At 47.9% G+C, this 15,593-nt stretch overlaps 1 protein-coding gene across 2 annotated transcripts in view; it reads left to right on the top strand.

Moving 5' to 3' along the window:
• Positions 1 to 15,239, top strand: part of CAPN8 (calpain 8) — a 76,703-nt gene extending 61,464 nt beyond the window's left edge. For both annotated transcript variants that reach the window (XM_074385242.1, XM_003930316.4), the window contains 7 exons: positions 1,645 to 1,702; positions 3,351 to 3,415; positions 7,423 to 7,491; positions 7,887 to 7,965; positions 8,546 to 8,662; positions 9,553 to 9,611; positions 10,738 to 15,239. In XM_074385242.1, the coding sequence (XP_074241343.1) occupies positions 1,645 to 1,702; positions 3,351 to 3,415; positions 7,423 to 7,491; positions 7,887 to 7,965; positions 8,546 to 8,662; positions 9,553 to 9,611; positions 10,738 to 10,761 (471 nt within the window). In that variant the 3' untranslated portion in view covers positions 10,762 to 15,239. The remainder of the gene's footprint in view (positions 1 to 1,644; positions 1,703 to 3,350; positions 3,416 to 7,422; positions 7,492 to 7,886; positions 7,966 to 8,545; positions 8,663 to 9,552; positions 9,612 to 10,737) is intronic.
• Positions 15,240 to 15,593: the final 354 nt, after the last annotated feature.

The raw sequence follows: 15,593 nt of genomic DNA, 5'->3' as shown, positions 1-15,593 counted from the left end.
AGAGATGAGGTCAAGGTCCAAATGAAGACCCTTGTCATCCCATTTCTTTCCTGGCAGGCTAATGGGGGTGGTCTAGTCCCAGAAGCTTTTTAGAGAGGCCTCAGGTCTTTTTTTTTTTTTTTTTTTTGGAGATGGAGTCTTGCTCTGTCAACCAGGCTGGAGTACAGTGGTGACATCTCGGCTCACTGCAATCTCTGCCTCCCAGGTTCAAGCGATTCTCCTGCCTCAGCCTCCTGAGTAGCTGGGATTACAGGCGCCCGCCACCACGCCCAGCTAATTTTTTGTATTTTTAGTAGAGATAGGGTTTCACCATGTTGGCCAGGCTGGTCTGAACTCCAGAGCTCAGGTGATCCACCCGCCTCGGCAGGAGCCACACGCCCACCCCAGGTCCTCAGGTCCTTTTATTGGGACTGACCACTCTGCTGGGTGAGGCCAGTTGTCCTCAGAGGAGACACTGCTTTGTGCAGCTCTTGCCTCTCTCACTTTTAGTAGAATTGCCGGAGCCTGGCTAGTGGGGGATGGGAAGATAGAAAATGACTCGGCTCCTGGCCGGGCGTGGTGGCTGACACCTGCAATCCCAGCGCTTTGGGAGGCCAAGGTGGGCAGATCACAAGGTCGAGAGATTGAGACCATCTTGGTCAAAGTGGTGAAACCCTGTCTCTACTAAAAATATAAAAATTAGCTGGGCATGCTGGTTCGTGCCTGTAGTCCCAGCTACTGGGGAGGATGAGGCAGGAGAATTGCTTGAACCCAGGAGATGGAGGTTGTGGTGAGCTGAGATCACGCCTTTGCACTCCAGCCTAGGCAACAAGAGTGAAACTCCGTCTCAAAAAAAAAAAAAAAAAAAAAGAAAGAAAGAAAATGACTTGACTCGGCTAAAGTCACATGATAAATAAGGGCTGAGTTCAGACTGGGACCCAGACCTCAGCCCAGCACCCCTTCTCTGCCTTTCATTGGTCATCCTGCCTGAGATCTGTCTTCCATCTGAGAGTAAGGAATGACTCTTCCCCAGCTCAGATGCACACAGAATATCCTGTTCTCTCAATCTCTGCCCCCAGTTTGAGATGGGCTCCTGTGTGAAATACCAACTCTTGTAGGTGCGGTGGGGAAAACTGGCACTTTGGGGTCAACCAACCTTAGGTTTGCAAGTCCAGCTCTGCCTCTTGGTAGCTACAAACCACAAGCAATTACATAACATGAAAATGACAAATGACATCGTTGTATGTATGCGGTGTTCAGCAGTTTACAAAATCATGGCTTCTGTAGCCAAAAGTGGCTGCAGAATCGCTCTGAGGGTTTAAGGATCTTCCACACTGCCTGGGGCGTATCTGTGTTCAATCCTATCACTGCTGTTCCTATTACTTTGTCTCTGTTCAAGCAAGCCCTCTGAAAGGCAGCAGGAGCCTGGCACAGCAGCCTTCTGCCACGGTGTGTACCACACTCATGGCACTAACACACCTCTGGCCAGGCTGCTGCGGTCCCCAGAGGAAGTGGAGAATTTGAGTTTTTAAAGATGTCACCTGCTTTTAAAATCACAGGGCCAGTGGACCCGGTGTCTGACTCTGAGGAAGCGCTTCATTAATTCACTGTCTTGAAACAGCCTGTCAGGCCTGACGTGATTTGCATTTGGGTTCCCCTTTCTAGGGTTCTGAGATCACTGCCAATGCACTCAAGATGCTTTTGAATGAGGCATTTTCCAAGCGTAAGTTCCTCCTTGGGGTCTTTGAGAAAGTCTGTAGATGCTGGGGCAGGGTGAGGGAGGGGCAGGCAGGCATTGGTCTGCGAGAACCACACATGGGAGAAAGGGTTTGGTGCTAACCCCAGGGGTCCTGATTCAGTCCAGCAAGACAAGAGGGTAGCAGGAGAGGCAGGGTTTAAGGGGGAGGTGAGGGTGGAGGTGAAGGCGGGGCTGGTGCTGGCGACCAGCCAGCCCCTGCAGGAACAAAGCCCCGTAGTGTCAAATGAAATTGCAGGCTGAGTCCCAGGAGAAAAAGAGCTGGGCTGGGATTGACTTAAGTGAAATTTTTTCACAAAATTAATAACTTGGATACCGTGGAAACCCCTGCAGATGAAAGATCTTGTTCTGTAGTGCATTTTGGGGGAGGGAGGGTGGAACGGATGGTTCTGACTCTCCTAGACTGTACTCAGTTCCCCATCTTCCGATTTTTGCAAGCCTCAGAGCTGTCAGAGGGTCAAACTCCACTCAGGAGGAAAGATTTGCATCTCCCCTCTGAGCCACAGTCCCACAGGAGGCTGCAGGGTGCTTGTTTCCCTGCGGGTCCAGGGATGGGCCAGGTTAAGTCTTCCAGTTAGTGATGGGCTCTCATTCATCCACTGCAGCAGGACTAGGCTTGAGAAGGCAGGAAGCAGGGGCTTGGCCCAGGAGCTAAGTCATACCCCTCCTGGGGAAGAACCCAGCATTGAGCAAATACCCCTGAGCCTCCTGGTACCCTGGGAGACAGGACAGCCAAGCATGGGCCCCCCAGGGCTCAGATCACAGGCCCATCCCCTCTCCACACCACTCTTGCTCCTGCCGTTGTTGAAGAGTGGAGAGAAAGAGAGGGGGCTGCAGAGTCTCTGGCACCTGTCTTGGCTCCCAGATGTAAGGAAGGTGAGGATGGAGGCCAGGGATGGCTGGAGGCCAGTGACATGCCTGCAATTTAGTAAGGAAAGATAGCAGCTATCATTGAGCAGCTGTGTGTTGTGATTAAAAGCTCAGGCTGTGGAACCAGCTGGCCTGCATTTAACTCCTAGCTCTGCTCCCTACTGCTTGTGACTTTAAGCAAATCATACAATCTCTCTGGGACTCAGTTTCCTGATCTATTAAATGGGTACAGTGATAGCATCTCCCACATGGAGTTATTTTGGAGAGGAGGTGTACAGTGCTTAGAGCAATACCTAGCCATATAAAGTTCACTGTTTCATTAAGAACTTATCATTTATCAAGCCTAGGCTAAAACTTCCTTTCTATTATCTCAGTAAATGCCCAACCAGTCTCTGGGGCAAGTATGGTCATTGTTGCTGTTATGATTATTTAAATTCCTCCTATGGAGGAGGAAATTAAAGCTCAGAGATATTAATTTGCTGACATCTGTGGCTTGTGGGGAGCCAAGCCAAGGTTCAGATGCTGTGCTTTGATGCCGATGCTCATCTGTCCTGTCTCCCAGGGTACCCGGAGGCTCAGGGCTATCTGCCCACAAGCCTGACATGATGCTGTCCCCTTTTGGCAGAGCCCCAGTTTGGCTCCAGACTCTTGGATGGTATCTTTGGGCGTCTTCCGCTCTGGAGGTTTTTTCCCTTGCCTTCAAATGATCGTGATTCCCACTCCCCTTTTCTATTGAAATCTTTAGGAGCAGACATAAAATTCGATGGATTCAACATCAATACCTGCAGGGAAATGATCAGTCTGTTGGATGTATCCTTTCAATGTTAGATATTTTTTTTTTCACTTTAATCCTGTTTTTAAAGACTCCTCCACCTTTTCCAGTTAGAAGGAAGGGAAAGGTAAGAAATGAGAAGGGGAATGAGCGGCATGGAACATACCTCAGGGATTGTACTTGAAACCTCAAAGGAAAAATGTATCATATTGCGGATGTGCTTCAAAAAGCTTAAGATGATCTCCATTTCACAGGTGAAGAAACCGAGGTGTGCAGCGTTTAAGTGACTTGTTTAAAATCATGTAATCTGGAGGTAGCAAGCATGGGGCATTTGTGCACCTCCTCCCTCCACACTCTGTTCATTGCTTCGATCTTCCTCCTCTTCTGCATTCCCACCCGCCCCCACCCTCCACCCTCTACTGCTTCCTGCTTCCCAAGCTCTCCCTATCACTGTCCGATCTTTGCTTTAGAATCTTAACGTGGCTTGTGGACAGCCACTACTGATAGTTTAGAATTATCACATGAGATAAAACCTGTTTGTTCTCTCTGATCTAATTTAGCCCTCACTGGATATTGAAGAATGCTGTGTTAGCCTGTATCAGCTGCTGTAACAGGAGACCATAAACTGAGTGGCTTATAAACAATAGAAATTTATTTCTCACTGTTCTGGAGGCTGAGAAGTCCAAGATCAAGGTGCTGGTAGATTTTGCGGTGGATGAGGGCCAGCTTCCTAGTTCACAGATAGCATCTTCTTGCTATAACTTCACATGCTAGAAGGGATGAGGGCATTTCCTGGGGTTCCTTTTATAAGGGCACTAATTCCATTTATGAGGGTCCCACCCTCATGACCTAATTACCTCCCAAAGCCCCATCTCCTAATAACCTCACATGTGGATTGGGTTTTAGCATATGAATTTTGGGGGACAAAAACATTCAGTCTATAGCAAATGAGCAGTAGTTTTTGGGAAGAAATGGAGAAGGTTAGGGCATTCTAGGTGGAAGGGACCTTCTAGGTGTGAAGTCACAGAAGGTGAATGGGTAACATCACTTCCTTAGAGCTTTGCCTACAGCATGTCCAGGTTGCCATTCATCACAGTGCTGATGGTGAAGCCGATTTCTTTAAAAATTGGAGCCTTGGAGGGTACTTCTCAGTTCCTTGGGGCATCATCCACAATGAGCTCTGTCTGTTCATCCATGATGATCTTTACTGTGGGTTCTTTCATTAACTGTGGGAAGGGAGGAAGGATTTTCCTTTGGGTGGGTGTCATGCAGAGTGGTTCCAGATGACAGAGCATGTGTGCCCACCTCTGTGGGGCTGATCTGCCATGGAGGGCTGATGCTATCTTTTGGCGTCTGAGCTTCAGGTGGTCACTTCCTGCATGAGGCTGGGGCTCTTTAGCGCTCGCGTCTTTTCTCTGTGCTTAACAATTTAATTTGAGGACCACAAGGAACTGTTCAATGTTGATTTACTTTGTTGCAAATAGTTCCTTGGTTTCTGAATTATTCTCATCAAACCCTGCCTGTTGACTTCCGTTTAGATTTGAGAGTTGCCTTTTAATCTACCCACTCATTATTCCCAGTGGTATTTCTGTCTCTCACAGTCCAAGAGGAGTGTGACTGTCTGCCACACTTCAGGAGTTTTTATTCTAGTTTAGGTGGTGTGGGGCAATGGTTCTGCATCAGCAGTAATACCCATGGAGTCCTTAAAAAAAATTACAGCTCTGTTGAGACATTGTTTACATAACATACAATGTACCCATTTAAAGTAGATCAGTCAATGGCTTTTGGGTATCAGAGTTGGGCAACGGTCTTCACATAATTTAGAACATTGTCATCACCCTAGAAAGAAACCCCGTACTCATATTAGCAGTCGCTCTCCATTTCCCCCAACTCCCACCCTATCCCTAGGCAACCTCTAATCTACCTTCTGTCTCTATAAATTTGCCTATTGTGGACATTTCATATAATGAAATTCTACAATGTGTGGTCCTTTGTGATTGGCTTTTTTTTCACTGAACATGACGTTTCAAGTACTATAGCATGTGTCAGTACTTTATCACCCCTGGGGTGTTAAAAATACAGTTTGACAATACAGTCTTTCACATGTCCTACAAAGTAATAGGAAAAAAGAAAAACATTTGAAAAACTGGCGGTTGCTGATGCCTGTCATCCCAGCATTTTGGGTGGCCTTGGTGAGCAGATCATTTAAGGCCAGGAGTTAGAGACCAGCCTGGCCAACATGGTGAAATCCTGTCTCTACTAAAAACACAAAAATTAACCAAGTGTGGTGGCACATCCCTGTAATCCCAGTTACTTGGGGGGGCTGAGGCACAAGAATCGTTGAGTCTGGGAGGTAAGAGGTTGCAGTGAGCAGAAATCATGCCACTACATTCCAGCCTGGGTAAGAGAGTTAGACTCTGTCTCCAACAACAACAACGAAACAAAACAAAACCAACCAACCAACCCTTATTCCTGGAGATCCTGGTTCCACAGGTGTGGTCTCTGCAGGCAATTTTATCTGGAATTGAAGACCACTGGTGTTCTGGGACAAAGGCTTTGAAACAGCCAGGGGTCTAAATTCTGTCTGTACCACTCACTGAGGTATATAAATTTGGGGAAGTTAGTAAATGCTCTGAACTTCAGTTTCTCCTGGAAAATGGGATGAAGATATCTAGCTGATGTGGCTATTGTTAGGACGAAATGAGATGCGAGTATGCAGAGTACCTAGCCCCGAGTGTTAGCTTCCTTTGCACACTACTCTTCTGAGAGGTGTTAGTTGAATGATTAGTAAAGATTTGAAGTCTATGATGCATTGAGCACTCAGTGTGGAGCAGAGATCCAAGATCACAGACTTTCTTAAAGGGTGAGGCTTATAAGACTTTTTGTTTGGCTAGTTAAAGGAGGTGAGAGTGATAGCCTGTTTTAGAATTCTGATTATTTATTCAGAGATGGGGTCTTGTTATGCTTCCCAGGCTAAAGTGCAGTGGTTATGCGCAGGCATGATCTGAGCTTACTGAAGCCTTGAACTCCTGGGCTCAAGTGATCCCCCTGCCTCAGCCTCCCGAGTAGCTGGGGCTGTTTCAAAATTTTAACGTTGGTGCTGTAACCTACATACTGTTTATTGATTCATTGTGATTGGTGAGAAAATTGTAGAGTCTCTAAGAGACTTAACTTTAGGAGTGTAAGTGCAGTTCAAAACCAAATCCCTACTGACTAACACAGTGCTAAAACGAAATAGTTGTTGCACTTTGGGAGGCTGAGGCGGGCAAATCACTTGAGGTCAGGAGTTCAAGACCAGCCTGGCCAACATGGTGAAACCCCATCTCTACTAAAAATATATATATATGAAAAATTAGGTGTGGTGGTGGGTGCCTGTAATCCAAGCTACTTGGGAGGCTGAGGCAGGAGAATTGCTTAAACCCAGGAGGTAGAGGTTGCAGTGAGCTGAGATCATGCCATTGCACTCTAGCCTGGGCAACAGCAAGAGATTCTGTCTCAAAAAAAAAAAAAAAAAGAAAAAAAAAATTGACGAGTGAATGTAAGTTGGACACAAAAAATCTCTCATGACACCTGCCTGTTTTGGCTGTATAGAGGCCTATGAGCCAATCCTGTTGCTTAGACTCCCAATCCCATGGTCCCTGGCTCCGATGGCTTTTCCCACAATGTTTTGACATTCCAACAAACTTAACTAGCTCAACGATCAATCACAGAAAGGTAAATCTAGAAGCGAATTTACAGATGATACAGCTCTACCCTGTAAATAAACTGGGATGATTAGGGTGTTCATGATATCACAGATTGGCCAGCTCACCACTTGCTCTTTGTTCCTAGCTCTGTGCCTGGCCTCAGAGGAGGGTCTTGGTGTGTGTTTGACTTTCTAATCTTTATTTGCACATGTTACCCACTGCCACCCTCACTGCTCTGCTTGCCGCAGACATGGAAGGTTCACTAAGGCCTTAAGGCACTCATGCAAGATCACAAGGAAAAGAAATCCATAAGGCATGTAAAATTTGGACTTGATCATGTTGGCCTTTAACGTGCCTAGAGCAATGGAACTGGCACTCTGGGGCCGGTGGAATTCAAGACGCTCTGGCTGAAGATTCAGAAGTATCTGGTAACTCTTCTCTTCCTCCTGGGCATCCTCGGGGCTCTGGTTCCTCTCCTCTGTTCTAATCCTCCCTTACACTTATTCCTGGTCTACTGTAGTCTGACCACATCCTTAATCATGGTCAAAACTATCGAGACCTGGGCGCATTGTTCAGGACAGAGCAAGAAGGCAATGAGAGACTCTCATGCCAACCACTGCCTTGAAAGCCTGCTATTCAGACAGCAAAGGGGCCAGTACTGGCCAAGCTCTTAACCTTGCTCTGAATCCTTCTTGGGAGGAGTGAATAGGGTCTCTTTTTGAATGTGTCCCTGGCCTTTTGAGGAAGCAGTGCAGTGGAGGGAGATGGTTCTAGCAGGGGCCGTGAATGGTTGTTTTCTACTTAGGTTTCTTTCCTGCTTTAGGAGATCTATCGGGAAACTGATTATAACCACTCAGGTACCATGGATGCCCATGAGATGAGGACAGCCCTCAGGAAGGCAGGTGAGAACACATCTGTAGACAGTGTCTTGGGATCCAGGTGTGCACATTGTAAATATTTATTCTCATGATGATTGTTAATGATCATCATTTGTAACTATCTTATATAGGATATCAAGGCAACAACAGAGCTTTGTTGAGTAGCTTCCCTGTCCAGGAAGGGCAGAATATTGCTGGATTCCATACAGCATAATACTTTAGAATTTTTCCAAGGTCTCTGCCTGTTACTGGGAAGGTGACGGCAATTACAGAGGATGGGGCTATGGAGACGGACAGGAACTGGACAGACAGGCAGCACCCTCACCTCCTCTGCTTTGACTTGCTGATGTGACCCATGGCTGAGTTGGTGCTGGTGCTAGTGCTAGCTCTGGAATGAGGGTGACCCTGATGTGGAGCAGCTACAAGGAGAGGGATGGATGGCAGATACCTTCTGGAATTCCCTGGAGAAGGCAGAGTCAGGCCTGGTTTGCAGATTGATACAGAACCACAGGGGGGCCCCCACGATGTCAGCTCCTTGACTATTTATGGGAGACAGTGCTGAGTTCTCCACTCCACCTGTGACCCAGGCCCCCTCTGCCCTCAGGTTTCACCCTCAACAGCCAGGTACAGCAGACCATTGCCCTGCGATATGCATGCAGCAAGCTTGGCATCGACTTTGACAGCTTTGTGGCTTGTATGATCCGCCTGGAGACCCTCTTCAGTGAGTCATTCTGTCCTCCAACCCCACCCTATTAATCCCAAGGTGCAAGGTGGGCAGGGCCAAGGGACCTTTAGAAACAGACATTGCCTTTAGGAGGCTGGGGGCCCAGAAAATAATAGACAGGGCTTCTGTAATGCTGGCACCTTGGGGGTGAGGGGCAGCTGAACCTGAAGGGGCTGAGGAAGTCCAGGCTCTCCAGACCCAGGACTGAGGCTGCCTGTTTTTGGAGATTACAAAGCTGCCATCGAAACTATCATGCAAATATAGTGTGCAGTCACTGGGCCAAGATGAATGCATTTCAGTAATATTCTTAGATGGCTTTTAGTGTCTATATTTGATTTTCAATAGGAATCATGTTGAGAACATGTGCCACCTTCCGGCAAAGAAATGGGGGGTGTTCTCTGGAAGGTGTTTTCTTGCCATCTTGGGCCTTGAGATTAGATATCTTATTAGGGAGGGATTTTTCCTTCCACTGAGGTTTCGTAGGTGTTATGTTGTAGTGGGTTAAGGTCAGTTAGCCAGAGACAAAGCTAATGGACTGGATTACCCACAAGCAAGACAACCACCGTCTGTTTGACAACACTGCACCCTGATAAAGTAATTGCACGTTTCTGATATAAAGCTTCTGAGGGTGGAGACACCAAAGGGACCATCTCTGCTGGCAATGGGGTTTGCCTGTTTCGGCAGGGGCATCCAATCCCCCAAAAGCTCATTGTGTGCTCTGGATCTAGCTTTTTGAGGTCCCTGGGGCTAGGTGGGGCCTGGAGGGAGGGGGTGTAGGGGAAAGGGGAGTTCCCCAGGTGAGGATGGGGTAGACAGAGGCAGCTCTCTGACTGTTTCAAAGTCCAGGAACAGCCTTATCTAATTTTATTCCTTCTCTGGCATTTTAGAACTATTCAGGCTTCTGGACAAAGACAAGGATGGCATGGTGCAGCTCTCTCTGGCTGAGGTAAACGGCCTGAGGTCTGATGAACTGCTGGCTGATGGTGCTCTGAAATTCTTGGACCATGGAGTTGCTGAGTGGTGCTTATTCCTATTGACTGTCTTAACTATTATGCAGTTTTCCAAACATTTTTGTTATCATCGTAAAGATAAAGCTACAGCTACATTTCAGATCATTTCAGAGATGGAAGCCCTTGTTAGTTTAAATGGAGTTGTGGGTGGTGGGTGCCATATAAAGCATCTGACTTCTAAGACCAGCTATCTTAGATGGACCTATGAAAGGACATAGGAAACAAAGATGAAATTGCCACAGGTAGAATGAAGATGCGAAATGAATGACTGTTTTTACTGTGTTCAAGTCACATAATGTTTTTGCAGAAAAAAATCAGAGTACTTCCCCTGTGGACACTGCAGCCCTATATGACAGAGGCCTTTACTGGCCAGAGGGGACAGCAGGAAGTGTGGAGACGTCTCCAGGATCCAGGCGGGGAAGGCATTGGCCTTTGACTTGCTTCTGAGGTGGTGGAAGTAGAGGGCCAGGTTATTGCTGTCTGTGCCCAGTTGTGTGTGCCCATCTGCTTCCTTTTCTTTAAAGTGGGAATGCCAGTGACCTCTTTCCTGTAGCCCAGGAAAGGCCTTCCTAGAAATAGACCTGTGGATTCCTACAGATACCTGGACAACAGTGTGGAACCTAAAATGGAATGCGGTTGTGTTGTACATAAAACATAAAATACACACACAAATATACACATATAGGCATATATATACGCATATAGAAACAAATATATATAAAGGAAAAAATATATGCACATATATAGGAATCTATAGGAATATATATTCCTACACACACATATTTATATATTGTGTGTATGTGTGTATGAATATATGTGCACAGATCTATTTTTGAAGCTCCTTTTGGGTCTAAAGCTTTTTTGGAATTGCATTTCTGTAGTGCCCTGGCTCAGGAGTTAATGACTTAGCGAAGGCCTTCCTCGCTTCCCATGGTTGAGCAAGGCACTTACTGGAGAATGGAGATGAAAAGGTCATACCGATGTGAGGCAGGAGAGCATCGACGGTGAAAGCACACCAGCTCCTGAGAAGGAAGAACTCAACCTTGTCTCTTTCCTTTGCAGTGGCTGTGCTGCGTGTTGGTCTGACCTGGGGTTTCGGACACAGTGACACTCTCTGCCCCACTGCTTGCCTCTTGTCACCCCTTCTCTACAATTTTGTGAACATTTATGCTCCAGTGGGATTCACTGCTTGTTCATATCGTTCTTGACTGTCGTAATTCCTTGAGTTCCTCGCCTGTCTCATTAGAGCAGGCTGGGGAGCCCTGGGTCTCTTTCAGCAACACTGAGCTCTGAGCTATGTAAGCCAAGCCCTCTGGGCCCAGTGGAGGGGAAGCAATCAATTAAAGCTGTGAGCCAGAATGATTTCCGCCTTTCTCCTGTGGTATGCTACCTAGGCTGAGTCCTGGGCTTTTTACGCTTTAGGAAAGATGATGTTCTCGGGAAACGGCACAATGTAAAACTACTGAAAGATTAAAAAAAAAAAAAAAAAAAGTGGGTTAATTTCTCAGAGGAGAGGCCTGCTGTGGACCAAAAGCTGCATCCGGAGGCCACCTTCAGGAAGGAGCCCAGGGGATGCTGGAGAACAGGGCTTTCTTCCTTATCTGCAGACAGGGGAGGCTGCTGGACTGTACTGAGGGGAATTCTTACCTGTTGTTCTGTGAAGACATGAAATACCAAGGAGATTACACGCATGCATGCACATACGCACGAGCGTGTGCGCGTTGGCGCTGGATCAGCTAGAGGGGAAATACAGTTCAGGTTAGTTTTGCTCACAGGTGAAAGCTGGCATCTTTGTTGTTGGTAAAAAAAACAGATGCCACAGCCTTGTGGCCTAAGGGAGAGATGGGGACGGGGCTGGTTGCTCTATGCAGATTCTTACGCCTGCATAGCTTGCTGCTCCGTGCAGACATGAAATACCAAGGAGAATAGACGCAAGCACGCACGCACGCACGTACGCACGTACGCACGTACGCACGAGCGTGCGCGCGTTGGCGCTGGGTCAGCCTAATTGATTGTGGACTGATTTTCTTCTTCTGGAAGTAGATCCAGATAAATGTTCCTCATAGGAATATGACTCCTAAGTATGGCAAGCACCAGGTGGCTTCAGTGCTGCCCTTGAATCTCCGGAGACCCGGCGGGGACGATGGGGCAGGCCCTTAACTGAAGAGAAGAGGTAAAAGCTCTGGGCTCTCATCCCTCAGGGAGGGGCTCTGCCGTGCACCACCGTGGGGAGGGCTCTGTCAATATGATGGTGGAGAAAGAGATACAGTTGTTTTGGCAGCCTTTGGGTCCCAGAAGAAAAGGGGTCCTTCCTCGTCCAGTCAGGGATAGGAGGGAGGAGCTGTGCCAGCAGGACTCAGCAGGTGTGTGCCCGGTCACTCTAGGGCTGCCCGGAGAGGCCGTGCAGCCTGCTCCTGTGACCGGCTGCTGTTATTCTCGTGCTCATTGACCAGGTACAGGTCTTCACTCTACCCACTGTAGAGTGCTAAAGCCAATTCTCCATAAATAGAGAGTGCTATGTTATAATCAACTTGCAACAGGTAGTTTTATTTTGAAGCCCTGCAGAATTCAAGTACTTTAGGGCATAGTCTGGTAATACATAAAATGCTGTCTCATTACAAAACATCCTTTGCTTTCAGGGGCCTGGGTCCGAGGTAAGGATTGTCCTGGGGACTCCTTACCAATACAGCCCAAGAAGCAGGTCAAAGATGCTAACACTATAGTTTCCTTCTCAAACCCCTGAGAGTCGGCCTTATGCTTCCTTCTTCTCCAAGACGAAGGCAGTGAGAGATGATGCTTTTAGTGATGGCCTTGTCCTTGCCCCTAGATGTGGCTGCATCTTAGGAGAGCTGTGTGGCCCCTGGAATCCACTGCTCCACAGCGCCTGCACTTCCCCTCTGGGAGCCGGCACACTTTATTGCATTAACATTGCTGACTTGCCTGCCTTCCCCGCTCCAGGTGGATAGTCTGTGGGTGCAGAGAGTTTTCCTTGTTATCCCAAAGCCTAGAACAGTGCCTGGTGCAAAGTAGACACTTAATGAATGTGAACCCTGTCTTTCCATTTGCAGAAGAGGAGGCTCTGTAGACTGTAGAGCAGGTGCCTCCCTGTGTTTTCCCAGCAGAGATGATGTGTTTGTACTGGTCTCTCACAGATGACACAGGAGCCCCTGGCAGTAGAAGTCCCAGTGGGGACTGCCATTGATGTGCAGATTCATCAAAGCTGGGTCTCTGTTGGCAGGGAGCTGCTGAGAGTTGAAGGAGCTCTGGGAGGACATGTGGCCCTGGCAGGGTCTCCTGCTGAGCTGGTCCCTCCCCCAGCTTCTCTTCATCCTGACAATGCCAGGAGCAGAGGAGGCCGTGGCTGCCTCCCATGTCATGGGGTCTTTGATTTGTGCAGAGAAGCCCAGGGAGCTCTGATTCCCCCTGTGGGAGTGCGGGTGGGGTGAAGTCAGCCTGGAGAGACAGGCACCGGGGTGTTCCTCTTCCTCTGTTGCACTCCCACCTTCCCTAGCTTCAGAGCCAATTCATATCACCTCTAAAAGGCACAGTTTGTTTCCTTATTAGTAAATAGAAAGAAACACAAGACACTGTGCAAGTCCCAGACTTATCTAAGACCTCCAGGGGCCACGGAAGCTGACATTCGGTGAGAGGCATTTTGGGCGTCCTGAATATTCTGGGTAATTCCACCACAACAAGGCAATCTTCAGCGAGCTCCCGTTCTCTGCTGAGAGTCATGGATTAGCTTGCTCCTCACATCCACCTGCCCAGGCAGGGCTTTTTGTAATTATGTGCAATCACAGAAGCAGCTTGGAGTGGGGTTGGGAGAGCCAGGCAGACAGCCCATCCACCGGCAACAGGAGGCTCTTCCCGGCCAAGGTCCTGACAACAGCCATGTCTCAGCAGCCTGGCTTTGCGGGTTATGCACCAGCGCCCATCACAACTGGCAGACAGGCTCCCCGCCCAACTGGGTGGTCTCTCTCTGGCTCATTGGCTGGCTCCTCTCACATACCAGCTGTTCTGAGTCGGGGCAGGCTTAGCCTGTCAGCTTCTCCGAAGTCCAGCATCTCTGCAGCTTTGGATGTTCTAGTTCCCTCTGAGTCTGATCCCTGTTATTGCTCCTAGCTCTGGTTCTGGGATGTGGCCATTCCACGACACCCTAGCCCACCGCTTCCCTCCTCCCCTCTCAGTCTCCCGTCCATGTCTTCCATCCATATGTTAACCCTTTCCTTCAATTTATGTGTGGGCTTGGCTGACCTTGAGAGTTTACATCCTTGATGGTGAACAACCAAGATGCCCACTGACCTCTCCACTTCAGAAAAGATAGTGTCAGAAAGGGCCCACTTAGAGGTGGATCCCTCTGCCACCTTTTCTCTTCCCCCACTCCTCTTGGTTTTTGACACAGTCTCTTGATTTGTCACCCAGGTTGTAGTGTAGTGAGCAATCTCAGGTTACTGCAGTCTCTACCTCCTGGGCTCAAGCAATTCTCCTGCCTCAGCCTCCTGAATAGCTGGGACCACAGGCATGCACTACCACACCCAACTATTTTTTTGTATTTTTGGTAGAGATGGGGTTTCACCATGTTGCCCAGGCTAGTCTCGAACTCTGGAACTCAAGCGATCTACCCACCTCAGCCTCCCAAATTGCTGCGGTTACAGGCCTAAGCCACCACGCTTGGCATAGGTTATAAGTGGTGTGACGATGGAGGACATCTATGTGTTACAATAAGTGCTATGAGCTGAAGGTTTATGCCCCCACTCCTGAATTCATCCGTTAAATTCTAAACCCCACTGTGAGGGTGTTTTGAGGCGGGGTCTTTGGGAGGTGATAAGGTTATGAGAGTGGGGTCCTCATGAATGGGATTAGTGCCCTCTAGAAGGGTACAGGAGAGCTTCCTAGTCCCTTCCACCCTGTGAGGACACAGTGAGAAGACGGCCATTCTATGAACCAGGAAGGGGACCCTCACAGACACCAGATCTACCAATGCTTTGATCTTGGACTTCTCAGCCTTCGAAACTATGAGCACTAAATTTCTGTTGCTGATAAACCACCCAGTTTACAGTATTTTGTTGCAGCAGCCAGAACGGACTAAGACAACAAGGATGAAGAGAAGCATCCTGGATGTCCTCTGTCTGTTATCAGGGCTGATAATGCGGCACACCACGTCCGAGCTTATTCCATTTGGCTTTGCTCTTTGGAAAGGATAATGTTAGTCATTTACTAGTGGCATACATGGAGAAGGAGGGTTCACTCATGGGGGACAGGGTGATCATTTGGAGTTTGCAAGCTGTGAAGACAGATGTTGGCTCTTCACAATTTTGGAAGGATTCACCAGTTAAGCATAGGACCTTACGGGGAATGGAAATAAGGCAGAGGCATGGTTCTGGCAGCTGAGTTCCTTAAGGTCTGCAGAAGGCTGCCAATGCATCTCTCACTCCCTCGTTATACTCTGGACCAAAGCCAGGGCCTGCAGGGATGTGGGGAGATCCTTTCCTTAATCACCATCTGTTGACACTTTTCTTTTTCTTTGTGGAAACATTTATATTTATATTTTTATGTTAAACATTTTCATCGCTATATAAATTATTTTATTATGTACTTATCAAATTATATACACGTGTTTCTGTATTTAGATATTATTTATTTATTTGAGACAGGGTCTTGCTTTGTTGCCCAGAGCTGGAGGGCAGTGGTGCCATCTCGGCTCACTGTAGCTTACACCTCCTGGGCTCAAGTGATTCTTCCACCTCTGCCTCCCAAGTAGCTGGGACTGACTACAGCCATGTGCCATCACATCCAATTATTTAAAACATTGTTTGTAAAGACACGGTCTTACTATGTTGCCCAGGCTAGTTTCCAACTCTTGGCTTCAAGTGATCCTCCCGCCTCGGCCTCTCAAAGTGCTGGGGTTACAGGTGTGA

Source organism: Saimiri boliviensis, chromosome 14 (assembly GCF_048565385.1).
Source record: "Saimiri boliviensis isolate mSaiBol1 chromosome 14, mSaiBol1.pri, whole genome shotgun sequence".
NCBI lineage: Eukaryota > Metazoa > Chordata > Mammalia > Primates > Cebidae > Saimiri > Saimiri boliviensis.
This window is presented reverse-complemented; position numbering and strand designations above follow the sequence as displayed.